The sequence below is a fragment of the Galendromus occidentalis genome, unplaced genomic scaffold (genome assembly GCF_000255335.2).
Source record: "Galendromus occidentalis unplaced genomic scaffold, Mocc_1.1 scf7180000077536, whole genome shotgun sequence".
In the NCBI taxonomy this organism is placed as follows: Eukaryota; Metazoa; Arthropoda; class Arachnida; order Mesostigmata; family Phytoseiidae; genus Galendromus; species Galendromus occidentalis.
In genome coordinates this window covers 35634-61133 of record NW_003805524.1, presented here as the reverse complement: position 1 = coordinate 61133, position 25500 = coordinate 35634, and the positions used below count along the sequence as shown (strand labels likewise).

The 25500-nt window shown below is 50.3% G+C and overlaps 2 protein-coding genes across 2 annotated transcripts; both read left to right on the top strand.

The window, feature by feature from the left end:
• Positions 1-3687: 3687 nt before the first annotated feature.
• LOC108864946 (protein SPT2 homolog) lies at positions 3688-7620 on the top strand. Its single transcript, XM_029112920.1, has 9 exons — positions 3688-3744; positions 4447-4558; positions 4711-4908; positions 5027-5168; positions 5268-5749; positions 5882-6107; positions 6262-6547; positions 6660-6837; positions 7012-7620. The coding sequence occupies exons 1-8, from the start codon at positions 3688-3690 to the stop codon at positions 6810-6812; spliced, it is 1656 nt and encodes a 551-aa protein (XP_028968753.1). The 3' UTR covers positions 6813-6837; positions 7012-7620.
• A 4080-nt stretch (positions 7621-11700) lies between these two features.
• On the top strand, positions 11701-13025 carry LOC100898623 (eukaryotic translation initiation factor 4 gamma 3-like). The gene is made up of 2 exons (XM_003748571.1): positions 11701-12484; positions 12595-13025. Exons 1-2 carry the CDS (start codon positions 11701-11703, stop codon positions 13023-13025), a joined length of 1215 nt encoding a protein of 404 aa, XP_003748619.1.
• Positions 13026-25500: the final 12475 nt, after the last annotated feature.

Here is a 25500-nt window from a genome sequence, read left to right as displayed (position 1 = left end):
ACACGGTCCCTGACGTCATTACGAAGAGTCAGATGTAATCGCTGCGAGCGGAGGGAAGTGACGATCGAGAGACCGACTTCGCGCTCGGGTCTCAGTTTTGCATCAGTTCGACTTCCGAAATTCGCGCTCGGGCTGGACGAAGTATCCGTGGTTGCCCATCGAGGAGAACCAATGCAGAGAAGGGAAGCGATTCCTAGAATTCCGGAGAGCCTGGAGAATATTGGAGGACGCCCAGAGAGAGACAGACAGTTATTCGTATTCTGTTCCCGACTCGATCAGGTCAGAGAGCCGATATCCCATGCGATCAATGATATTTCTGGCTTTTGGGCGATCCAAGCCTCTCCGATCAGCGGAGCATCAACCGCGGCGATGAATGAGACTTGGTCGGCGCTCGGAAATTTTTTTCACACTGACGCTTCCCCGGTGTGATCGATTCCGGTCTGAATCAGCTGCACGGATCCGGGACTCATTACTCTTTTTCCCAAGAAATGAGTTATGAGGACGCTCATTTCTAGATCGGCTTCCTTCCGTACAGAGCGTAGTGACTTCTACGGTAACATTTCTGAGGCGGATTGAACTATCTTTCTGACCGCATGAGTCACGAAAATCCAGCAATTGAAGAGCTCGCTGATGCTGCCGATTGATTCCGGTTGAGGGAGAGCTGGACGCTGCGAGTCAGGAGAGAACCCGATTCCTGATACAGAGCCATTTCGGGAATGGTGTAGCCGGACAGGTAGAATTCATCAAATGTCCTACAGAGGAATCGCAGCGATGGACTGGATGGATTCCGTTGTTGCAAAAGCTCGGGTCGTAGAAAACGAGACGTCGTGGAAGGACACAATCCCAGAGCCCGCTCAGAAAGGCTATGTACGGAACTTACGGAAACACCAGAGTGGATATAATCTACGACTCACTTATCTTTCCCTGGCCAACTCGATATGATCGAGTAAACGCCCGCATCGCCCGAATCGGAAAATGTCGAAGGCTGACCTAATGATCCCGAGTTTCCCGGAATCATCTCCTCAGATCGCGTAGGCCTCTAAATCATTGCGGAGCTGGCGACGAGTCCTGTGTCCCCATTCCGCATAACCGAGCATCAGAATTATCTGATGCATTTCCGTGTTCATCCTAGGGTGGATCGACAGCGTGAATAGATCATCAGGATTCTATTCAGATCCAGGGGACAGGCTCCGGGGAACAACGGATGCCACACGTCCCATCTCTGGCATCTACTCGAAAATATTACTTCGCCAAGAGCCCTTTTCTGCGGGGCGATTTTCGATGTGATCGGGGAACTAGTCACAAAACAATCGAACGCTGGCTCCGAGCGGTGTTGACTGTTTTCATCAAAGTCGCAGGGGGAATCCAGTGAAGTTTTTGTCGACCGAGATCTCTCTCCGGAGTTACCCTCGGACGTACGAGGCTCATTCCCTGGAAGCGGACCCGGTGACTCAATGAAGGGGCAAACATACCATGCTCGTGCATACAGGTAGCGCAAACGTCATTTTCTGGGATGGGTCGCGTTGCGATGGAGTGCGCAGAATCAGTGGAGGAAAATCCCGTGAATCGCTGTCTCCTGTTGCCCTCAGAGGGTCTCGATTCTGGAGGCATACAGAACTTTCTTCCGAGCGGCCCGGATCAATGAGGAACTCCCTAAGTGCTCGGCTCCACAGCAGAACTCGATGCGTATAGGGCGATTTGAACAAGCGCCGGCATCCGGCTGGATGCGCCTTAGTTGAGTGAAGGTGGATGACGACTACAATCATATACAGAATCCCCGTTCAAAATGGAGTCTAACCTCGAAGCTCTATCCGATTTCCCGCTTCAGAAGCTCGAGAGCCTTCGACCGGGGGAACCGGCCGTCGCTATTTATCATTTCGCGAAGGTTGCCGTTGTGGAAGAGAGAAATAATTGCCCATAGCCGCGTGTCTGGATCGTCAGATAACTAAGCGGTCGAATGTTATTAGTTTGGAGCACTTGATTTAGGAGATGAGGAGGATCCAGCTCTGCTGGAGACATGGGGTGGGAGTTCGGATACAGATTCGCTCCCTGGCGGGAGATACCGGCTGAAAGTCCGACGTTTTTTTCCGGAAAGAGATGAAGCTCAAGCCGACCGGAGTATTGGTCCGGCGTCTGCACGATCGGTGGATATAGCGAAAGAATTCCCAGAACAATTCCCCAGTGGAATTCGTCACGGATAACGGAAAACAGGAGACTTCCAGATAATCATCCGACCGGGAGATCGGTCGCTCTATCCGCGAGCAATTCCCCGCTCGCTGCTCGAGACGGAGTTCCGCGAAAAGAGAAGAGTATTGTGGGGAAATGTTCTCCGGATTTCAATTCCCGACTGAGGATATTCCGATGCCGGGAGGCTCCCGGGGGTTCTAGCATCGGAGGAAACTCGGCATATCGATCCCGGACTTCGGTGGCCGTTCATCCGTGAGATACGAGGGGGATCTTTGACGCGATTAGGAAGCAGTACTTCTGAAACACTCCGAGAGACTTCGTTTCCGAAATCAAGCCTATCCATGCTCCGCGAACGCCCCAGTGAACAAAAACATCATTGGGATTCTTTCAATGCGATAAGAAGCGGTTCCTCGAGACCATCGGCATTATTCTCGCAATCGAGGTACCTTCAATTCGAAGCCCATGAAAGCTCTGGAATTCGCCAATTTCGAAATCGAGTGACTCATGTCAGTCAGCTCTCATCCTTTCCGGGTCGGATGAGGCGACCGAGCATTATACCCGAGCCCATCGAGTTTCATCGACCGCAGGCGAAGCGGTCCTTCTCGGAACCCATCGCCCCGTGTTCTACCGTCCAATGACCACCATTTCGAGTCATGTCACTTCGTTTCAATCATGTCATGATGATTGATCCCAAGCAAAGCCGAGAGGAGGAAATCATTCTTCCATGCAGGGATTCCCCCATATTCGGATCCCTCATGTGAGACCTCCGCACGAAAGGGGGTAACGTCCCACCTATATGTTGGGATCGATCACGAGCCTTCGAAACTATCGCTCGATTTCACGATGTGTGATTCTGGAGGGAATCGGTCCGCGGCAACAGGCATTGCTCGGGCGAATTTACACGGCTCCTGCGCTGTGCTACGTCGGTATGTTCCTCCTGACGGACCTGTGTGCTTCGGAACCGATCGCGTATGATGATAGTGGAAAGAGTATTCGATCCACAGTCCATTTCAGATCATTTAGGGGGAACTCTGACGCATAGGTGAGGGTGAGGCTCTGCAAACCTCCATCTACCTATTCGAGAAATTCGATCCCTCTCAGGAATTCCGATGAAAGACCTGAGTGAGGGTTTTCCGCTGATTCGCAATTCCGTTATCGCCCCGTTCACTCACGAGAGAGCTGAGAGGATTCTTGACTAACGAGCAAGGGGTCATCAGAGTACTATGAAGAGAGAGGGGAAGAAGTTTTAATGAATCGCCACCGCGAGGAATTCGAATGTCGGCGCCACCGTCGCTCTGGCGAGCAGCGTGATCGCTTCGCCACTTCTCTCCCAGCTGGTGGTGAAGAAGACTTCATCAGAGCTCTCGCAGCTTCGCAGGCTGATTCCATAAAAGATGATGCACCGCAGTCTCGGGGGTAGTCTCGTCCAGGTGGCTTGAGTACACTCTGTCCGAGGTGAAAACTGTGAAAGTGCTGAGTCGCGGTGCCAATTCAGGAAACATGAACATCAACGGATTACTCCGAGAAGCCGAGAAAAACAAGTCCATCCCGACTCGAGTAAGTGTTCCTTTTTCTCTTTTACCGTAGATAGTCCGATAGTTCGATTTCTAACTTTATATCCGTAGAGATCTGACTTTCTGTGGAAGTATCGGTACTTCCTTACTCGATTACGCCGAAACAATCGAATTCATGCATGATGTACGTGCTCCATGAAGACATCTTCCTGATATTCGAAACTATGTGGTCTCTATACACTAGTCAAGCGATTGAGATACGGTATCCGTGATCTATCAAAATTCGGACACTCGTCTCATTCTCAGAGCTCCCCTATCTATCCAGTTCATGCGGAGGTGACGATCAGATAGACGGAAATGTTCAATGTTCCATCTATCTGGCTGACAACGATGCTTGTATTCCGTACCCATTCAGGGTTCTTCCGTCGGCACTTCATGAGGCTCGCTATGTGCTCTTATCAAGAGATATTTCGATGCTCTTGAACCCTTGAACATCAGATTTGAGATTGATCGATTCTGTTTGTCAGAGGGGCAGCCCCAGATTTTATCAGCCTTTCAGGCCAAACTTGGGTTGGCTATCGCGTTGTCAAGCCGGAGTCGACCCAGCTCAAGTGCGTGGAGAAGCTCGTGGTTGACTCGGTCGGAGGCTGTCCGATCCGTGCAGATGACCAAAGAAGTTCATTTTGAGCTCTTCCGGGAACGGAATGACCGATCGAATCTAAAGTATGTTTCCCTTGTTTTACAGAAACGGTTCTCTTTGGACTTCAGTCCCCCGAAGAAGCTTCCAAAGACACAGGTGAACCCTGACGCGATCCGGGCTTTGATCGAAAAGAGAGAGCGGGAACGACGAGATGGACGTGAGTATTCGATCTCTGGACGAACATTGGTGAATCAAATCTTTCGATGCTCACTTGCCTCCGAAATTCTACAATCGAGGACGAGCTCGGATACGATTTTCAGAGTGGAGAGAGACCGTGATAGATGAGAGACTAATGCAATCCCCTTTCAGGTGCGAATCTCATAGCGAAAGCCGTCGAATCTACTCGGCGAGACGAAGTGAACTACAAGGATCGCAACGGTCTTCGGAAAGCCGAACAGGAGCACTCTGAGAAATGCAAGAAGCAGTGGCAGAAGGTTCAAAAGGACCGCCGAGACTTCATTGAGCGAATGAACAAAGCCGCTGACCGCAGAGAAAAGAACAAGACTGGTGAGTACTCAGATTCTTTATATCTGAAACTGTCAGGGAACCTAATGGTTCTCGACTTTTCCCCTTATTCTCACCTTGATGGATATGTGTTGAAAATCAATTCTTATCTACCCCACAGCTCAAGACCCGCAGAAAGTCATCCAATCGATCAAGGCGAAGGAACAAGAAAAGAACAAGCGCAAGCGGAAGTACGAAACCTTCACTGGTACCACGGAAACAGCTAAAAAGGTTCGCCTCAACTGGAATTATCCCATACTCGGATCGTACTTAGGTGACAGTCACTATTCTCTGGTACCTTTGACCTACGAATCTAACTGTGACCGATTTGCTTCTCTCCATCAGGTGAAATACACTCCAACGGCAGCGCCTAGAGTCACAGATATTAACGAGCTTATGAGAATGGCTCAGAAGAATGCTGAGGAGAAGTCTTTCGGAGCTATCGTGAATCCGCTCCGAGAACTCGAGAGGAAACAGGCAGCTGCTTCCGAAGAACGATTGATGACACAGTCCGAGAAAAAGAGACTCATGGAGGAAGAAGCCTTCTCCAAACGTCGCGACTTCTCATCGATCCCACGTATACCTAAGCTTGGCCAAAGTTCGGAGAGTCACAAAATGAACAAACACAAGAAGTCGGAGAACGATAGTAAGAAGGAGCTTGGTAAATCGAGCGGGGAGAAGTTGAGAGAGAAAGTTCATTCTGCTCCAACCACGAGTAGTCACAGTAGTACTGGCAGCACCTCAAGAGACAGGTCCGAAAAACCGAAGGATAAAAAGCAATCCTGTGATAAGGATAAGCCGCGAACATCGCACAATGGATCAACTTCGTCGAGAAGCAGCAATGGTGAGTTCAGTTCCCAGATACTTTTGATCGGGTATAAGGTCATTAGCTCAATAGCGAGCGATTCATTCGTGAATCGGGATGGCTCGTTTAACCATTGAAGGCGTAAACCAATATAGAGATATTCTTATCCAGCTCCGGCGAGGAAACCAAATAATATCGCTCAATCCTCCACTGCTCGGAAACCAACAACAGCTCCGGTGGTCTCCAATGGGAATCTTGGTAAGGCCCAAAATGGCAATGTTTCCGTTCAGAGCATGTCGTCATCCGCCAAGGAGAAACTTCGCGCAGAGATGGCCAGGAAGCTTGCGCAACTTCAAAAAGAGCGTTTGGCCGATGAAGAGGAGGAACGACGAAGAAGGTACGACTCATTCTGTTCTCGAATTTGAAGGATATCTAGCAGAGCCACGTCAGGGATATCGAGCCTCCGGTCGTGATCTCAGCACGGCTCGTTTGAGAATTTTTCGTGTGTCTGATCAAAATCAACTGAAGCTCCGTTTCCCCCCCCCCCCCAGGCTGCAGGCCAAGCGAGCCCGCCTCGCTGAGGAAGTGCATCTCAAGAAGAAACTTGTAGCTTTGCAACGCAATCAATCCAGGGTGGACTCGGAAGATGAGGAAGACGATGAGGATCTCGATCAATACGAGGAGGACTTCATCGACGATGGCCCAATCGATGATCCATATGCGAAAAGATACTCCGAAGATATCAAACAGATTTTCAAGTACGATAAAACGAAATACCGGAACATGGATGACGACGACATCGAAGAGAGTTCCTTCACGAGATGCATGGCCGAAGAGGTGAGTGTTCTTCAACGATCGAAATCCTTGATTTGTCCATTTTACCATGAAATTTCTGCGGAGAAGCCGCAGGATGCTCTTCATCATCTAACTCTCGATGACTTTGTTCCAGGCTCGCTCCGCTCGCCTCGGTCGTCAAGAAGATCTTGAGGACATGCGTAAGGAAGCAGAGGAGAATCGAAAGAGAGACAGCCGCAGCAAAACTCTGATGGATCTTGCGGAGAAACTGAAACAGAAGAAAAAACTGACATTGTGTCCTGTTTGAGATGTTTGAGCCGTCTTCTGGAAAGGTTCTACTGACGTAATTTTGATAGAGGATATTCGAAGCGGACAACTTAGGTATCTAGATTTGATGAATCTCCGGAAGTTGAGCTTTCGAAGAAATAAAGGCGGAATCTGTGATCCATAATCTATGCGGTTGAATGTCCTTAGTAAAACTTCTCATCGAGTTCTACAACTTCCAGTGACGAACGCCATCACCTGTCTCCACATCCTATCCGGATACCGGGAGCAACAGGTGTATTTATTTTTTTCAACGCATTTCTTCGAAGCCCCGATGGCATCGCCAGAGATCCAGATGAACCGTCGGGTACGGCTTGACGAGCTAGTGACCGCAGTATTCGAATCGATCATCTGGCATTGGCAAGACTTGTGCCAGTGTTTGATATCACTCGCCAAAGACCTCAGATTAGCCTATCGAATTTTCAAACTCAGCCAGATATTTGATACTGACGGCTGATGAACAAGGTATCCAAAACTTGCCTGATGGTGAACATACGACTAAAACTGAGCCGATTAGTTCTTAGTGGAGCCCGGAGCTCTACTGAGCTTACCTGAGAGGGTATGTGAAGCGAAATGAACAGTAGAAAGATGTACGCACAGATGCACTGTGAGAACAAAGTTCGGTGACGTCCAAGACGAAAGTCTAGTGCGAGAATAGCTAGGAACATTCAAGATGGAGTTCAGTCTCCAAGCTCCTGTTCAACCTGACCCTAGCCATACTATGAAACAAATGAAAGTTCTAATTGTTGCATTGAGATTCATGTTTGTATATGCCAGAGTACGCTAAATAAAGTGTTCAATCTCAACATCATCTCTTGGAGATTATTTCAGAAACAGATTTATCCCGGAGCCCGAGAGGGTCCGTCGTCGAGCTCCCTTGACTCAAAGTCAATGTTCATATCATATAATATAATCAATGAAATGTTCACTCCGGGTTCGCAGTAGGACCTTCCAGTGCATCATGAACCCGACTCCCTGGGGCGTGGAGCCTCGCTCTGAGGTCTCGAATCTGAACCTTGGTTTCGCAAGCCCAGCTCGGCCTACCAGCGCAGGCTTCATTCCCGCACTTATTGGGAAGTGTGCTTTGTCTGCGATGGAGTTACGCTCCCCAAGTTGCCAACCTTGTTCCATTGTGGAGCCCAGGAAAGAAGCCGGAACTCTCTTGGGAATCCCGCGCGCGAGGATCACGCACAATCGGGCTCCCATCTCGAGAACTGGCTGGAAATGACGTTCCTGGGGAGCGACGTGCCCCGTCTAAGCACCATTCTCAATCGCGATCCACCGCGGACAAGCGGAGCTTGACTTCAGGGGGTCGAGATTCTCCTGGCAGACCAGAAAAGTTGGCCCGCGATTCCAAGACAACCACGAATGTTCCGGAAAGAAGAGATTTATTCGAGATTGGAAATACTGAACTCGGCTTCGAGGGTGATCATTTCTTCACAGGAACCTGATGCATACATAGCCCTGAATAAAGATTATATCCGCAAAGATCTGGCTTTGAGAGACGGATCTCAAGCCGAACGCTACTTCCTGATCCAAAGAATTCTCTGATCTTCGGGGTGTTATTTAGGCTTGATTCCTCCCCGCACCCCGCGGGGAACTCCATGCGACTCTACTAGGATATCGGGTTCACGTCAACGGATATACAGAGACTACCGCCACAGATCATGTCGTCCAAATTTCGGAGACAGAGTATGTTACCGATATCATAGAGAGAATCATCGTCGCTGCCGTCGAAACAGGGATGGATGAATGACTGCGTGTCGGGGTCGTAGGTGTCGAAACTCCTCATGCTGACCCAGCCTCCTCTAGCATCATGGAGCTTCAGACAGACGCGCATTCTGTGGGTCCTGTTTTTCTGCCGTTTTGCCGGACCGATTTTCACGTTCAGCCACCGCTCACGCTCTGCTTCGACTTCGTCATGTGCGATGATGAGTGGCATCCCTTGTATTCGATGGGGGTATCGTCCGGGCTCCACGAGCTTCCATACGCCAGACGCAGTCTTCATGCACCCCAGGAGTAGTATCCCGCGACTCCCGAACACGATCTGCAACCTTGCGGGAGTCGCTCTGTAGTGATCCACGTGGTTTTCCGCCAAAGTCATCCCACGCCTCATTTCTTCAACGCAGCGATCGTATTCCGCGAATATCATCTTCAAATTCTCCACGGGGCAGCCCCCCTCGTCCTCGGCGAACTTGACTTTCTTAGGGACGGTGCGTTCGCATACTCCGACTTTTCGCAGGTGCGACTTGATATCGCTCAGAGTCCCTTGGACATCGCATCCGCAGGCGAATCGCAGCATCTGCAGGAACCAAGGCGACAGAACGACCCTCACCGCCGGTACGATTCCCTTGCAGATTTTGCACTGGATGCGCAACTCCTCGTCGAGTTCACTGTTATTCGATGGCTCTGTCGGCAGATTACAGTCCTCACACGTAACGTGACCTCGTGCGCATGTCATGAAAACGGCACAAGACCGCCCGCAATGAGAACATGGCTTCAGATGGGAGCAGAGAGAACTTCGCGGATACACACGTGCGTTCCCCAGGTGAAACTCTGTTGGAAGTTTCCCGAGAACGATCGCCTTCGACCCGGACATGAGCACGATTTTTCGCCTACGTACGTGGAGTGGTTGCAGAGCGAAATGGAGCTCCGAGTTTGATCGAAGCTGGAACGACTGTGATTCTCAAAGCAGATTCCACTTTCGAAAACTTGAGTCGATTGGGGAGATGAACGCAGAGTTTGACAGGAAGCCGACATTCTCTCATTGGCTCGATCGACATGCATGATTCCAACGAGATAAGCGGCCTGCTCCTCTCGAGAATAGATCGAGGAAGTTTATCAAGTGCGTTCTCAAGGGGTCCCCGAATTCTCTCCCGCTCACATGAAGCGAACGCTGCCATCATCTGATTCGAGTCAGCGAATATCCACGCGGGAGTTCTGATTCGAAGAGGTTTCGACTTTCACGTCGCTCCACAGCCAATTCAATATGCTCTCCAGGGATCTCGATACGGTGACACAATCGTTGCAACGATTAATTATTCGGTATGCTTGGCAGAAGCTTGCCGGCTCTTGCGCGAAGAACATTCATGACGTAATGACCCTAGTATCCGACCACAGACGGAGAACAGATCATCGAAAATTGTACATAGATCATCGCACACAGCCTTCAAGAATTCCGGGTCCCAAAATGGAGCAGCGCTGAAGGTCTATTCGCCCTGTCCAAATGTCGGATATAACCCTATCATCATACGACGCTCAACATCTAACGGTACACCGTGAAACGGCTTCGCGCCCTGGGCCTTGTCTACTTCCTTCCGCGGGGGGTTCTTTCCGTGGAGAAAGACCAAGGGAGCAGGAAGGCGATATCGTATTCCTCCTTGATGCGTGAGTGTCAGTCAAAACAATGGTCCCAGTCTCACGCAGGGTGCGAGCCAATTAGAGCCGGTTGCGAGGCTCGGAATCCAATCCCCTCGATAGAATAAAATAGCGATGTCAGTCCATCACTGAGCCAGGGGAATATTTTTCAGAAGCTACCTATTTCCTGTTAACTAATCGAGCATCACGCTTGAGCCTGCCGGTTTTCAACTCATCAGACAGCTTCGATAGAATGCCGGCGAGCTCAGTCATCCTAGTTGCGTTTTTGGCACTTCAGTATCTTCTCGGATCAGGGACCTCTATGCCATGCTCTTCGGGTCATCCATGACACACGCTTTCTTCAGCTTAGTTCAGTCAGAGTCACTGAGATGCGTATTAGTCGGGTGAGGTCAATTCCTCCGTCGCCTCCTTCCGAGGAACTGCGAGCTCCTGGTGAGCTTGAAGGAAGCGTCGGAGTTCGGATTCGTCGACGATATACGTACATAGGTAGATCGCAGACCGCCTTTGATATTTTCATACGCGCGAGAAGCAGGCGGACATGCCATCATCTCATAAGACTATCGAGGGCGGTCTGCGATCCATAATACCATCATACATATGTATGTACATCCTCGACGGATCCGCGGATAAGCTTTGAATCAATTCAGCTCGAAGCTTAGAGATATCTGAAGGACTTGCCGTTCGGGCTGCGGCAATGAGATTGTCCCATCGGTGCTGCTGGAATCCTGCAGTTAGACGGGCTGGTCTGAGATATCCTGAGACAGACCCCTGCAGTACGATATTCCTCGTTCGGATCGCTCCAATCTGTGGACTTTCCGGAGCTGGGGTCTATACACCGAAGCTCTGCAAACGCACCGCGTGCACTGCAAGATGTGTCTTGGGGTTGATATAGCAATCAGTGATCCTTTTTGCCGAACTTCGACCCCGATCAAAGAACAGCGGGGGTGTGACTCTACATCGAATTCCTAACTTGGACCCGCATCATTTCCGAGCTTCACTCCGGATGGCGCCGCGCTCCGTTCTCCGATAAAACCAGGGTTCTTTCTTTTTCTGGACCATTCGCTCTCGATTCTCCGTGGGAGAGCCTGCACGTATCTCATCGTACTCTCAAACGCTTACTCCAACCGAAAGCTTAGAAAATGTTCGTCCAGTCCAACAACGCCACTGGTAGGTTCAACTCTGCGTCAGGCATACGACCTGGCAAAGTGTCTTTCGACCGGCCCGTCATCAACCCCGAAGTTCTTCAGGACGTCCTCCTCCGGGGCTCGCCAGTCGCTTCCGAAGCGCCTCTTCGCCGCTCATCGGTAGCTGAGCACCAGGAGAGGCCCCGAGCTCCGCAGGGACCAGGGATTCCGGTCGGAGTCTCGGAGAAGCGAGGTACTTCGACTGAGCCATCACTTGCGCCTCGAGGATCGTCCGGTGCCGGACTCGGAAGGCTCCAGGAGGAGAGACGGATCGGAGGGGCGCGCCGCGTACCCACGGCGACTGCTCAGATGGATTGGGTTAGAGCAGCAGTCCCGGATCGGCTCAAGAAGGTCGGACCGAAGACGGCGGTCAGTCTTCGCAAGGACGAAGATATCAAGCTCAAAGTTTCCGCGCAAGCTTGGAAACCGAGGAGAGCTGCGACCGAAAGTGCCGACGAAGTTCTCTTCAGGAAGTTCAGGAGCATCCTCAACAAGTTGACACCAGAGAAATTTGAGGCTCTCTTGACTCAGGTGAAGGCGTTAGAGATAAAATCTCAAAAACAGCTCTCGCACATCACCTGTCTCGTCTTGGACAAGGCGCTGGACGAAACGCATTTCGCGTGCACCTACGCGCAGCTGTGCAACACCCTTCTCAGGGAGTTTTCTGTGGCGAGTGAAGGGGATCCGAAGAAGCGAGTCAACTTCCGACAGCTCCTGCTGCAGAAATGTCAGGCGGAGTTCGAGAAGGATACCGCCGCTAGCAAAGAGCAGGAGAACGAGCTCCAAAGGGGCCGCAAAGCTCAACTTGCGGCCTGCAAACCGAAACGGGAGCGGAAGGAGCTCCAGGAGCTCTCCGACGAGGCAGATCAGAAGACGAAGAGACGCTCTCTCGGTCTCATGACATTCATCGGGCAGCTCTACAATCTAGGCGTTCTCAGCTACGCCATCATGCATGAGTGCTTCCTGAAGCTGCTGAGAACGCCCGATGACGAGGCTTCCGTCGTTTGTGCATGCAAGCTGTTTACGACGGTGGGCAAAAAGGTCTCCTCGGAGGGCAAAGAAGGAGGTCGAGAAGCCGCCAAAACTGAAAAAAGTAAGTTTTCTCCAACTTATTTCCCATTATGTATCGTTCCTCGGCATTTCCGGGATTCTCTCCGCAGTTTTCGTCGTCACCCTTCTTAAGACCATGATTTCTCCCCACAGAATTCAGCATGCTACTCCACAGGCTCAGGAACCTGATCTCGTTGAATAAAAGAGCGCGTAAATCCCACGCGAAACATCTGCCGCAGAGGATAATCTTCATGATGGAAGACGTCTGTGAGCTCGAGAAAAATTGCTGGGTGCCGAGGATCAGAATACAGGCCCCGAAAACATTGGGAGAAATCAAAGAAGAAGCTGATCGTGAGAAGCACGTAACTCGACTCCAACCGGATCTCGACAGCGAGAAGAGATCCTGCAACCCGAAAGCAATCGGTGAACCCCGCCCCGGACAAAGACCGACAGCCACCAAGAAGAACAGGGTCACCTACAGCCTGATCAAAGACGAATTCCATTCGATCACGCTGCCACGATCAGCTTTCCCCTCCGCTCCACAGACTACGCCGCGGAAATGGACTTCTGGAGTCCGCGGTTGAAGACTCGGCAGCATTGAGACATGTATCCTGCATGGGCTTTCTATTTTTCTGACAACTCGAGAAGAAATAAATCATTCATCTGAAACTTATCAGCTTCTTTAGAAAAACTTGCTCTGATCTCCGGATCTCTTAGGTGACTGTCTCTCTGCGAGCTAATCCGCCCGAGTAGGATCACGATAATGCATACATGTCGATATGTGATTCGATTGCATTAGCCGGGGGCATTCAGTCGAGCCGGGGTGAAATTCTGTACGGGGAATCGATCACCATTCGTCGAACCGCGGGTCATTCAATCTCCCAAGGAAACAATGCGATCCTGGAGTTTCGATCACTTTCGAGTTGATTCATTTCCATGCGATCAACCTTGCTCTCCAATCGCATGTTCAATTTTGCAGCTCCATTCACGTTGCTATTCTCGTGGTTGTCCCGCCGGCCTCCGCTGATGCAGAAACTCTTCGCCTCATGTACCAAAGCTGTGAAGGCTCCCGACGAGACACCATAGCGACCGATTCACAGCTTGATACTATCTCGACGGGGTTCCATCTCTTGAGCTCACCGATCTTGTGTGATCTCGGAACGATGTTAACAGATCCTCAGAGAAACCGGGCAATGCTGGAGGACCGGGTCCAAAGGCTCATCCTTCTCACGGCGAGCCTCGATCTTCCTTCAATCTCAGCCCACAGATCAGGAGAGGACTTCGAGTTCGGAAACTAGCCTGAACAACTCCTCGTCCGGGAGTTGAGAATCTTCTTCACCGAATCAATCCGTGTGGAAGCGTGGGGACGGATGTATTTTCTCAAGATTTGAGGCTGCCTCTCCCGCTGCAGATGGGGAGGTTAGATCCTAGGAAGCGCCTCCTAAGAATACTGGTATTAGCCAATGATTCTTCTGAATGAGAGAGGCGCGAGAAGAAACCCGACACCATCACCTGCGAGGAGGAGGATTTCATCCACGGTGGGATCACAGCATCGTAACGTCAATTCTAAGGCAACATTTAGCAAAGGTTTGAAGTCGGGGACCGAGTCGAGGAGTCCCCAAACGATTCCCCAACAATTCGCGAATCAAACGCTCGTCTTACTCTTACCCTCCGCTTCTTACATACACAAGTATCACCCGGAGGCTCATTGAATCACGATTCTACTGTAAATCGGCGAATGCGCGCTCGCGTCTCGAGAAACGATCAAAATGCCTAGGCGAGGGAGGAAATCGAAACCAGGGGATCCTCGTTGTCAGAACTAGCAGGGTGTTCGATGGATCACTCCTAATTCGCAGTCCGCGCTAGAGGGCAGACCCACGGAAATCGCATCGCGTCATCTCCCTGATGCCCGAGTGCCTTCTGGTACCGATAGCTGTCCCCTGGATGGGTAGAAGGGAATCGATGGAGGAGATTCCTCGGGCATCGTCGCCTCAGACACGAAGCGCGATCGCATCGCGATTTCATGAATGCCTACGGACATGGCCTTCCCACCTCCGAATCTTGGATGTAATTAAGAAAAGCTTTCGGTGGCGGTCATTCGGAAGAGACAGAATTTTATTTCGATGTTCTTTTCTCTAACAAGGATCATTGACGATCCGAAATAACAATGTGGCGCCAAACCTTCTCTGTTGAAGGCCCGATCGTGAGTGCATGCAGATCGTAGGGCAAGTTCACCTCGAGGTGAGTCTGGAGATAACACACTGGAAGAACTTCATCCTGGAGACTCGTCGGGAGACCTTGCGCAGAGTCTCCTTCATTTGGGACATCTTCGGCGCCGGACGGATCCTTCCGTTCTTTGCTATGTGCGAGGTTAACTCAGCACTCGATTCGGTATCCTCGGCGGAGAATGAGGTTGAGGACTGCAGGGAATCTTCTTCATCCTCGTCCTCGAACCTCTCGATGCCGGAAATGGCACACCACTCCTCCTCCCGTGGCACATACGGGTACGGAATAAACTCCATCGTTTCGACGGTACGTACTTCCTGAGAGCTTCCCATGATGGACGACAAGGTTGACTTAGATAAGAGGTCGTTCCGGTGGAAATAGCTTAGTGAATCGTAGGAAGCGGACGTCCTCTCCTGCTATCCTCAGTGAATTGATTGCACTTAGTGAATATCAACCATGACCGCAGTGTTTAAGTACTCTCAGAAACCACGTCGCATCGCCTCTCTCCGAATTCCATAAGGCGAAGCATTCCTGTGAGGAGAGGAGCCGAAGCTTTCAACTCGAATCGGAATGCAGGGTCGCAGAGTCGGATTCCAATCGCAAGTAATCAGGGGTTCTGGCCTAATTTCGAAATTCGCACTCTCTCCTCTGAATCGACAGTTTATCGTACCTTGAGATTGGATCCGGATAGCAATCATGTGGAATTTAGAAATGTCTCTCCGAGCTAATCCGCCCGGGTAGGATCATGATAATGCATACATGTCGATATGTGATTCGATTGCATTAGCCGGGGGCATTCAGTCGAGCCGGGGTGAAATTCTGTACGGAGGGTTCAGTATTGCTCCTGAGTGCTGTCATCGTTGGGCTTCTCCCAGATACAGGGAATTGATTCATCGATTTGCATCTTCAGCCTTTCGAAGATCCTCTCCTCCAGGACAAGCGATATTCGGTACGAGGATCCGCGGGTGTCTCCAGCGAGTGCGATCCCTTTCAAGGGAATCGATCACCATTCGTCGAACCGTGGGTCCTTCAATCACCCAAGGAAACAATGCGATCCAGGAGCTTCGGTCACTTTCGGTTTGATTCATTTCCATGCGATCAAGCTCGCTCTCCAATCACATGTTCAATATTGCAGCTCCATTCACGTCGCGATTCTCGAGGTTGTCCCGCCGGCCTCCGCTGATCCGAAAATTCTTCGCCTCATGAACCAGAGCTGTGAAGGCTCTCGACGAGACACCGAAGCGACCAATTCACAGCTTGATACTATCTCGAAGGGGCTCCATCTCTTGAGCTCACCGATCTTGTGTGATCTCGGAACGATGTTATCAGATCCTCAGAGAAACCGGGCAATTCTGGAGGGCCGGGTCCAGAGGCTCATTCTTCCCGCGGCGAGCCTCGATCTTCCTTCGATCTCAGCCCACAGATCAGGAGCGGACTCCAAGTTCGGAAACTAGCCTGTCCGGTAGTTGTTCTTGAGAATCTTCTTCAGCGAATCAATCCGTGTGGAAGCGTGGGGACGGATGTATTTTCTCAAGATTTGAGGCTGCTTCTCCCGCTGCAAAACTGCGGATGGGAAACAGAGCCTTGGAAGCGCCTCCTACGAATACTGGTATTAGCCAATGATCCTTCTGAATGAGAGAGTCGCGAGAAGAAACCCCACGCCATCACCTGCGAGGAGGAGGATTTCATCCACGGTGGGATCACAGCACCGTAACGTTTATTCTAAGGCAACATTTTGCGAAGGTTCCGATTCGGGGACCGAGTCGAGGAGTCCCCAAACGATTCCCCAACGATTCCCGAATCAAACGCTCGTTTACTGTTCCTCCAGCTCTTACATACACAAGTATCACCCGGAGGCTCATTGAATCACGATTCTACTGTAGATCGGCGCATGCGCGCTCGCGTCTCGAGCAACGATCAAAACGCCTAGGCGAGGGAGGAAATAGAAACCAGGGGATTCTTGTAGTCAGAACTATCAGGGTGTTCGTTGGACCACTCTTAGTTCGCAGTCCGCGCTAGAGGGCAGACCTACGGAAGTCGTATCCGCCGATAGCTGTACCCTGGAAGGGTAGAAGGGAATCGATGAAGGCGATCCTTCGGGCATCGTCGCCTTAGGTGCGAAGCGCGATCGCAACGCGATTCCATGAATGCCCACGGACATGGTCTTCCCACCTACGAATGTTGGATGTATAATAATTAAGAAAAGCTTTCGGCGGATGTCGTTCGGAAGAGACAGAATTTTATTTCGATGTTCTTCTCTCTAACAAGGATCATTGACGATCCGAAATAACAATGTGGCGTCGAAGCTTCTCGGTTGAAGGCCCGATCGTGAGTGCATGCAGAATCTTGGCGCAAGTTCACCTCGAGGTGAGTCTGGAGATAACGCACTGGAAGAACTTCATCTTGGAGACTCGTCGGGAGACCTTGCGCAGATGCTCCTTCATTTGGGACATCTTTGGCGCCGGACGGATCCCTCCGTTCTTTGCTGGGTGCGAGGTCAACTCAGCACTCGATTCGGTATCCCCGGCGGAGAATGAGGTTGAGGACTGCAGGGAATCTTCTTCATCATCGTCCTCGAACCTCTCGATGCCGGAAATGGCACACCACTCCTCCTTCCGTGGCACATAGGGGTACGAGATGTATTCCATGGTTTCGACGGTACATTCTTCCTGAGAGCTTCCCATGATGGACGACATGGTTGACTTGGGTACGAGGTCGTTCCGGTGAAAATCGCTTATTAGTGAATCGTAGGAAGCGGATGTCCTCTTCTGCTATCCTCAGTGAATTGATTGCACTTAGTGAATATCAACCATGACCGCAGTGTTTAAGTACTCTCAGAAATCACGTCGCATCGCCCCCTCTCCGAATTCCATTAGGCGACCTATCCCTGTGAGGAGAGATGCCGAAGAACTCACCTCGAATCGGAATGCAGGGTCGCAGAGTCGAATTCCAATCGCAAGTAATCAGGGGTTCTGGCCTAATTTCGGAATTCGCTTTCTCTCCAATGAATCGACAGTTCATACTCTTTCATTGGAGTCGATAGAAGCATATCTTACAGTTCAGAAGCTTCCCTACATTCTCCCCCGTTCATCTTGGGTTCCATCCCCAGGGTTAAAAAAACACGCAGGCCATTGACTGAGTCTCTAACTCAGTCGGATAATGGGCGTAGAACCAGATATGGTCAGCGTGTTTACGGTCAATACCGTCCGTAATCACGGCCGGAGTTGCGTATCATCGCTTTTACGGTTCGAGGGGAATTTCATGAGGCCGTAGGCATTTCGGCGATCACGGCGGAAAGCGTCCCCGGCAGAGATTCTCCTCACAGGACGGCTGTGTGATACCGAAGGGTAGGTCTCATTGTTCATTAGGATCTGGACATTGTTTATACTAAGTACTCGGCCGGAAGACTAAAGCGGGAGACTGAGAGTGAAAGCAACGGTCGCAGTACTATCCGTTTTCGAGGATCAGCGCATAACAATGAGAGTATATCGTATGTACATGTGGTATCATCACTGAGTTGACGACCAGGAGACGTGTTTCCTTCTTGAATTTGTGGTTCCTCCTATGTAAGTCCATGTCTTGACCCTCGCCCTCACCGTCATCCTAGCACATACTTATCCAGCTTCGTCTTCGTCGTCCGGAACTTTCTTTCTCATCTCTCGAACGGGTATCATTGGCGCATTCAGGCCTAACAACTAACAACTCTCAGCTCGACACAAGTCCGAATCGGAAGTTGAAAGCACGTCGATCTGACGATTCTCAGAGTTTCTCGTGCAAGGTATCGAGCCACCAGGAGCTGCGACTGAGACCGCTGCTGGAAGAAGATCACCGTTCAAAACGCGCTCCTCTCGGCTCCCGAGCTCTCTTCACCGACGGATCGCCGAGGGGTTAGAGCGGTCTGCATTTCACATGCAGATTTGCGCCAGCTACATTGACGTTGTCTCGTGTCGGAGGCGCTTGAGTTCGATCCCTGCAGGCGTCCACTTCAAGAATGGTTTGTATCATGGTTTCCATTCTCCCCGGATGAATGCCGAAGTAGCACTCAGGCCATAGCCTACCGACTCGCGGTACTCGAGTTAGGTATCGCAAGAGGCCGGGAGAAGGGATCATGAAAGAAAAACTCTCATTAACAGAAACTCTGAGCGATCGACAGAACTGGAATCACCGAATTCATTCGTTCCAGACTCTTCTGGAGGAGCTCGACGAATATCAAGGAAGCTTTGCCCGGCACTTACAGAATAACTCGTATCGCCGAATTCTTCAGCACCGCGGCATTGCATCGCGTCTACTAAGGTACCTTCTTCCGAAAGAGGCACCCTCTGATGCACTCCAAGAACTCCAGCGAATTTGGGAATCGAAGAGGAAATCCTCTAACACTGCTGCGTGTGGTTGAACATCCAATGGTGAAATATGTAGATACGCCGGGAGGCACCTCGGCGAAGTTCATGAAGAAATTCTTCACGCAATCGATTTTATAGTCGTCTTCTGAAGAATCTTCCCTTTCGTTCATCAATGATATGAAGCACCCTTGAATATCAGTGGAGCAATGCAACTCTTTTTTTGTTGGACCACACATGACCGTTTCCCCGGAAGAAACTCTGCCGGAGAGCGTCTCCTAGAGCCGTGGTTCATTGCCCTAATATTTCGTACGGCTTCAGGAGTTTCCGCATAGATCTACCGTAGAAACTTTGAAACGTAATCACGGCCGTGATACGGACCGTATTAACCGTAAATACGTTGATCATATCTACGTAGAACTACGCTCTTCTGAATTTTCACCTGGATTCTTAGACATAACTATATCAAAATATCAGGCTCTCACAAATGAGAATTTTCTTTTCCACGAGTACAACAGGATTTACGGTCATAGAACAACTTTACTTGAATGATTCTTCATACAGAAGAATACAGGTTTATGATAACTGAAGTACCTTATGTTGTTGAGTGATATGCATGATGCCTCACGTGTCCAAATATTTGTTCCACAAAACGTAGCAACCAGGAGGTTGTCGGAACTGGAGTACGTAGACTGAAATACATATGGAATGTATCGAAGGGTTGGGTTTCACCACTGCCCTTATAATTCCAGTCGACGTAGTCCCGGAAAAGAATTAGGAGACATTTTCTGACTGCTCTGCTCTCTCCTATCTCCCACAGATGGAGTAGAGTTTCCAATTCATCGACATCAGCTCTACTGCACTGGGCTCTCACTTCGATTTTATAATTGGAATGCATCGTTCAAGGGTTTCTGGGAAGGCGATTGGTACGCTTGAGGAAGTGACATTAAGGGCCTCTTCGGGCGAGAAAATTATCATACGATGAGGTCCGTTGACTCCTCTTTCAACTCACAGTGAGAATCGTTTTCACCACGAAATGATGAGATAACTTCGTATGAATAAAAGGCGCCACTTCGACTCATCGCGGATATCCTCGAATTTTCCCTCTTGATCATAATGTAAATCATGATCTCGTGTGCGATCATTGGTATACCCATCAGAGAATAGGTTGACGGTTGACGGAATCGAGCCGCTACCGTCTAGACGGACGAAGTTGCCGAAGCTACACATTTCTTGCCATCATGATATTTGTGCTAGAATGCGTAGTTCTCGAGTATTTCGAACTCGAGCCCATTTCAGCCCGAAGAAGGGATTCTCGACTTCGGCATGACCTTCTGACGATGCCTCATAAGCACTCCCACATATTTGCCCATAACAGTTTTCCTCATAAAATGTTTTGTTTTCGAGACTATCGACGATGGAGTTTGTGACCATTTTTCACGATTCGCACCCAATTTTGTCCACCTACCGGGGGCTATAGCGTAGTTCTACGCTAAAAACACGATTCTGGCATTCGCGAGTGGGCTGTATTCGGCGCGGTGGCGCGCCGTCCGGTGAGTTCGCAGATTGCATGAATGCCTACGGACATGGTCTTCCCACCTCCGGATGTTAGATGTAACTAAGAAAAGCTTTCGGTGGCGGTTGTTCGGAAGAGACAGAATTTTAATTCGATGTTCTTCTCTCTAACAAGGACCATTGACGATCCGAAATAACAATGTGGCATTAAAGCTTCTCTGTCGAAGGCCCGATCGTGAAAGCATGCAGAATCGTAGCGCAAGTTCATCACCTCCTCGAGGTGAGTCTGGAGATAACACGCTGGAAGAACTTCATCCTGGGCACACGTCGGGAGACCTTGCGCAGATTCTTCTTCATCTGGGACATCTTTGGCGCCGGAAGGATCCTTCCTTTCTTCGCTGTGTGCGAGGTCAACTCAGCACTCGATTCGGTGTCCCCGGCGGATAATGAGGTTGAGGACTGCAGGGAATCTTCTTCTTCTTCGTCCTCGAACCTCTCGATGCCGGAAATGGCACACCACTCCTTCTTCCGTGGCACATACGGGTACGAAATGTATTCCATCGTTTCGACGGTACATACTTCCTGAGAGCTTCCCATGATGGACGACATGGTTGACTTGGGTACGAGGTCGTTCCGGTGGAAATCGCTTCGTGAGTCGTAGGAAGCGGACGTCCTCTTCTGCTATCCTCAGTGAATTGATTGCACTCAGTGAATATCAACCATGACCGCAGTGTTTAAGTACTCTCAGAAATCACGTCGCATCGCCCCCTCTCCGAATTCCATCAGGCGCCTAATTCCTGTGAGTAGAGACGCCGAAGAACTCCCCTCGAATCGGAACGCAGGGTCGCGGAGTCGGATTCCAATCGCAAGTGATCAGGGGTTCTGGCCTGATTTCGAAATTCGCACTCTCTCCTCTGAATCGACAGTTTATCGTACCATGAGATTGGATCCGGCATCCGGATAGCAATCATGTGGTATTGAGAAATGTCTCTCCGGCTGCAGCTAGCCTAGCGAGCCGCGGCAGAGAATAAGCGTCAGCAATTTCACGGCTCTCGCTAATGGATGTCTGTAAGTCGTTGAGCTCCTGAATGCTCGAGTCTGGAGTAATGCTAGAGGCGATGCTTAATCGCAAACGGAGGTGGCGTTCGGGCGCTGCTCCAACTTTCGAAGCTATGAGAATTTCTTCCTGCGTCTGTCCCGATTCCAGGCAATCTATCGCATGATGTATAATGCTCCTCACCAGTGTTCCTCGAAACTGAGCGTCTTTGCCTCAGTTTCGAAGCGTATGGAGTACGTCTCGAGCTCCATGAGCCTCAATCGATATCCGATCTTTCTCATGTTTATAATCGAGGTGCTAGATCAGTAGTCGTCCCACCCTCTTCAGACTCCCTTCCGCGTTGTGATCACACACAACAGCGTACCATTCAGGGGAGCACCATCATCGGTCCTCGGAGGTTCCCTGTGAATCGTGGAATCGACACCTAACATCTATCGGGCAAGGAGCACGGGCTTCTCGGCTATTACGCTGGGGCATAGTCTATATCGATAGGGCCTATGAGGACGTCAGCAAAACGTGCGCGGCGGCTGGATATACACAGGAATGACCCGGAAATTTACTACAGCTCCGAGACTCCTGACATTCAGACCGAGTTTTCCAGCCGTGTATATCACTCCGAAGAGAGCTACGAATCGCAAAGTCTCGACCTCCAGCGAGCACATCCACCCAGCGAAGCTCTCTCTGTAGAGGGAGCTGATTCACAAGCTTTGCACTCTGTCCGTGTGAAGTTTTGTACACATGGCCTCGTCCATCCACATCGGACCCACGTGTTCCAGCTAGAAATAATTGGCCGTTCTGTCCCTTCGCATGATGTTCATGCTCCTCGAAAAGAAATCTCGAATAAATGCGTCGTCCTAGATTCTACTAGATTCCGAAACTCGTCAGCACCGACCTCCGAGACCTGCCTACGCGGTTCACCGAGCTACCCGCACGACGAGTGGTTGGAAAGCCGCATCCTCTGCGCGATCCAGAATGACGGTTATCCATGAGCTACAGAATGGCTCCGGGCCCTTGCTTCAAATTCGCAATCTGTCCGAGAATCTGTCCCCCAAGCGCACTCCATTCGACGCTCCTCATTCCAGCTCCAGGGTCCAATGGCAGTGACGCCTCTTTAGAAGAGCCCGGGCGCAGCATAGGTTCTCCGATGTTTTCTCATGGGTTCTTCGAGCTCCTCTTGGGACATACTGACCTGAGTGGGAAGCTGTGGCCTGATTGAGGAGAGCAACGCGGCTTGGGGAACGAGGAGGGAGGCCGATGTGGGAGTCAGCGGATGTTTAAGCTCTGCTTCTATTTTCTGGCTCTTTAGGAGGACCCGACCATCATCAGATCGGTGGAAGAAGGAGAAAGGATCCATCGTCTTGGGTATTCTACCTTTCTTCCGATGAGCATATCTCTCTTTCTATCATGAGTCTGTATTCCTCCACCTCCAGCATCTTAAAACCAGAGATATTGAGCTCTCATTGAAAACCCTTGAAGGAGCAGATCTCAAAAAAAGCGCGGGAGTGTGTTAACTCGAATCTCATCCTTTCTTCGAGATGCGTCATGCGCGACACCGTTCTTCCCCTGCACATTCCAAAGTCCTCCGCTCAATTTCCTTTCGCGGACAAGCTTAGCTAGCGACACCGCTCTGCCTCCCGCGGGACTCTCAAGAAATCAACGAATATAGATACTAAGAGGTTCTCTAGAAACGGGGGAACAATCTTCACGTCTATCGCGATTCATCCATGCTCTCGGAGATGAAACCGAACGGGACTCCTTCGAATCGGTGGGAGACGAATGAAGAATTCGTTCATCGATCGTTTGGTTACGTATATTCATTTTTATTGAGCACTAGCGATACCCGTCGCGCTTCGCTGCGACAATCAAATCCCGAGGGTACAACTAACGACAGAGACAGAGATTTCCTCCCGGTATTTCGAGAATCAGAGTGAGAGAATCGGGTTTTCGGCTTCCGGCTCAGTCCGTTTCCCCGTTCTCCCGTTCCCCCCTTTTTCCGTTTCCGAAAGATTTTTTCTCCTTAGCAACACTTTGAGTAAATTTTTGCTTAATCGATGCATGAGCATCTGAAGATGTGCAAGGTCGGATTTCATGAGGAAGTGAGCTACTATTGCGTGGCAAACGGCAAAAAAACCATACATCGTTTTCAGCGGGGCCGCTTCAAGATGCCAATAATCTCCAAATCTCTGGAAAACCTCTCTAGCTCTTCGGGAGCGATGACAAACTCCCCTCGTTGCTCCGATTGCGTGTTGATGAGAGGAACGCGGGCAAACATCTATTACAGCTGATCGTTTTTCCCCGCAAGATGCCGAAACTCGTTCGCCGTGACCGAGTTGGGGTTGCCCGTCGATCTGTTCGTTTCCGTCAAGAGCAGGGACGACTGCGGAAAAGTCATTCCCGGCTATCTGTAGATGACTCGAATCGCGAGCCCACGTCCCACAGTGTCCCAGAACGGCCAAAAATCAGGTTCGCCTCCGAATGCTTCTATAGCGATTTTTCAGCATGTGTCTCGATGCCCGGACTCCATTTTGGTTCTCGGAGGTTGCGCGATCGGTGCGCGGAGCATTCCAACGGCGATGTTTTCTGACGGGAATTCGTCCTTGAATATGGTGTTCCGGATGAAAGGAGAAACATTCTTTGAAGAGAAAAGAAGAGAAAAAGGAGAAACAAAAAGAAAAAAGAAGGAAAAGAAGAAGAAAAAATTGAGCAAAGCTTATATTCACCGTCAATCCCCTGAAGGCTCTACAACTCTTGCTCGATCTGAACATGGCGGAGGAACTATACATAGATCTGAGACTTGAATAATTGAAGAGGGAGCTTGGTCTTGATGCTTTCCCTGCATACAACAAGGTGTTGACTGAGAAGAAACAATGCTATCCGACCAACATCGAGGCAACCGAGAAGCACTCTTCAGTCCCGCTGAAAGATCTCCTAGAGCACTATGTGAAGCGATTGCCCAGCTCGCTACCGGAGCCAGAATTCGACCTGTTGGAGGAGCACTTCACTTTCTTGTCAAAATGGGGTTGCGATGGATCCTCTGGACACTCGGAGTACAAACAAGCGTGCTTGTGTCATTCTCTTTCAGACGGTAATCTATTTGTCGTTTCTGTGACCTCTCTCCGACTCAGCACGACTTCTGAGGAAACGGTTATCTTCTGGAACAATCCCAAGCCTTCATCCACGAACTATTGTCGACCCCTTAAATTCGAGCTGACGAAGGAGACACCGGAAGTGATCAAAGCACACGTAGCTCGAGTCGAAGAAGAGATATCGGACCTCGGAACATTCGTGGTAACGGTGTCAGGATCAACTTTCTCAGAGGACTTCAAAATGATCCTATCAATGATCGACGGCAAGATTATCCAGATCATCAATGCAGTGCCTTACATGGCTCAGTGCGTAATTTGCGAAGCCAAGCCACCTGAAATGAACTCATCGGACTCAATACAGTAAAAGCTCGTTACAGAGGCCCCCACTACAACGAATTTTCGCTACAGCGAATTTTGAGCCCCATTTTGTTTGGCTCGCCGTAGAGAGAAATGCTGAGAAAATCTCGGTAGAACGAATTTCATTAGAGCGAAAAATTCGTTTTAACGACTCCCATGGATCGGAAATTTCTGGCGAAACAGCTCGTTTCTACGAATTCCGGTCGTTTTGTATCGCTCCGGCCATGGATCGTCATGCGAAGATTCGAACATCGCGAATGAGATTCGAAGTTGTGAGTGCAAGCGACATTTCCGAACGCAGGATCAGCTGGTGGGCGAGATATCAGTTCGGCACGGGCACGGCAATGCTCCTCCGCGGGAAAACCGTTCGAAATCTTTAGCCTTCGGTGTTGAAAACGAGAATTCGAAGTTGGAAACAGGCCGAAGCTCTCTCGCCATGATTGAAATCTGCGAGGAGACTTCATCCTGGCCCTCTCAGCGA

Excerpts from the sequence above, each read along its gene's own strand:
- LOC108864946 (XM_029112920.1), top strand. The coding sequence starts at position 3,688 with ATGAACATCAACGGATTACTCCGAGAAGCCGAGAAAAACAAGTCCATC. Across the intron at positions 4,909-5,026 it reads CAGAGAAAAGAACAAGACTG|CTCAAGACCCGCAGAAAGTC; the intron begins GTGAGTACTCAG and ends TCTACCCCACAG. Across the intron at positions 6,548-6,659 it reads CGAGATGCATGGCCGAAGAG|GCTCGCTCCGCTCGCCTCGG; the intron begins GTGAGTGTTCTT and ends ACTTTGTTCCAG.
- LOC100898623 (XM_003748571.1), top strand. The coding sequence starts at position 11,701 with ATGGATTGGGTTAGAGCAGCAGTCCCGGATCGGCTCAAGAAGGTCGGA. Across the intron at positions 12,485-12,594 it reads AGCCGCCAAAACTGAAAAAA|AATTCAGCATGCTACTCCAC; the intron begins GTAAGTTTTCTC and ends TTCTCCCCACAG.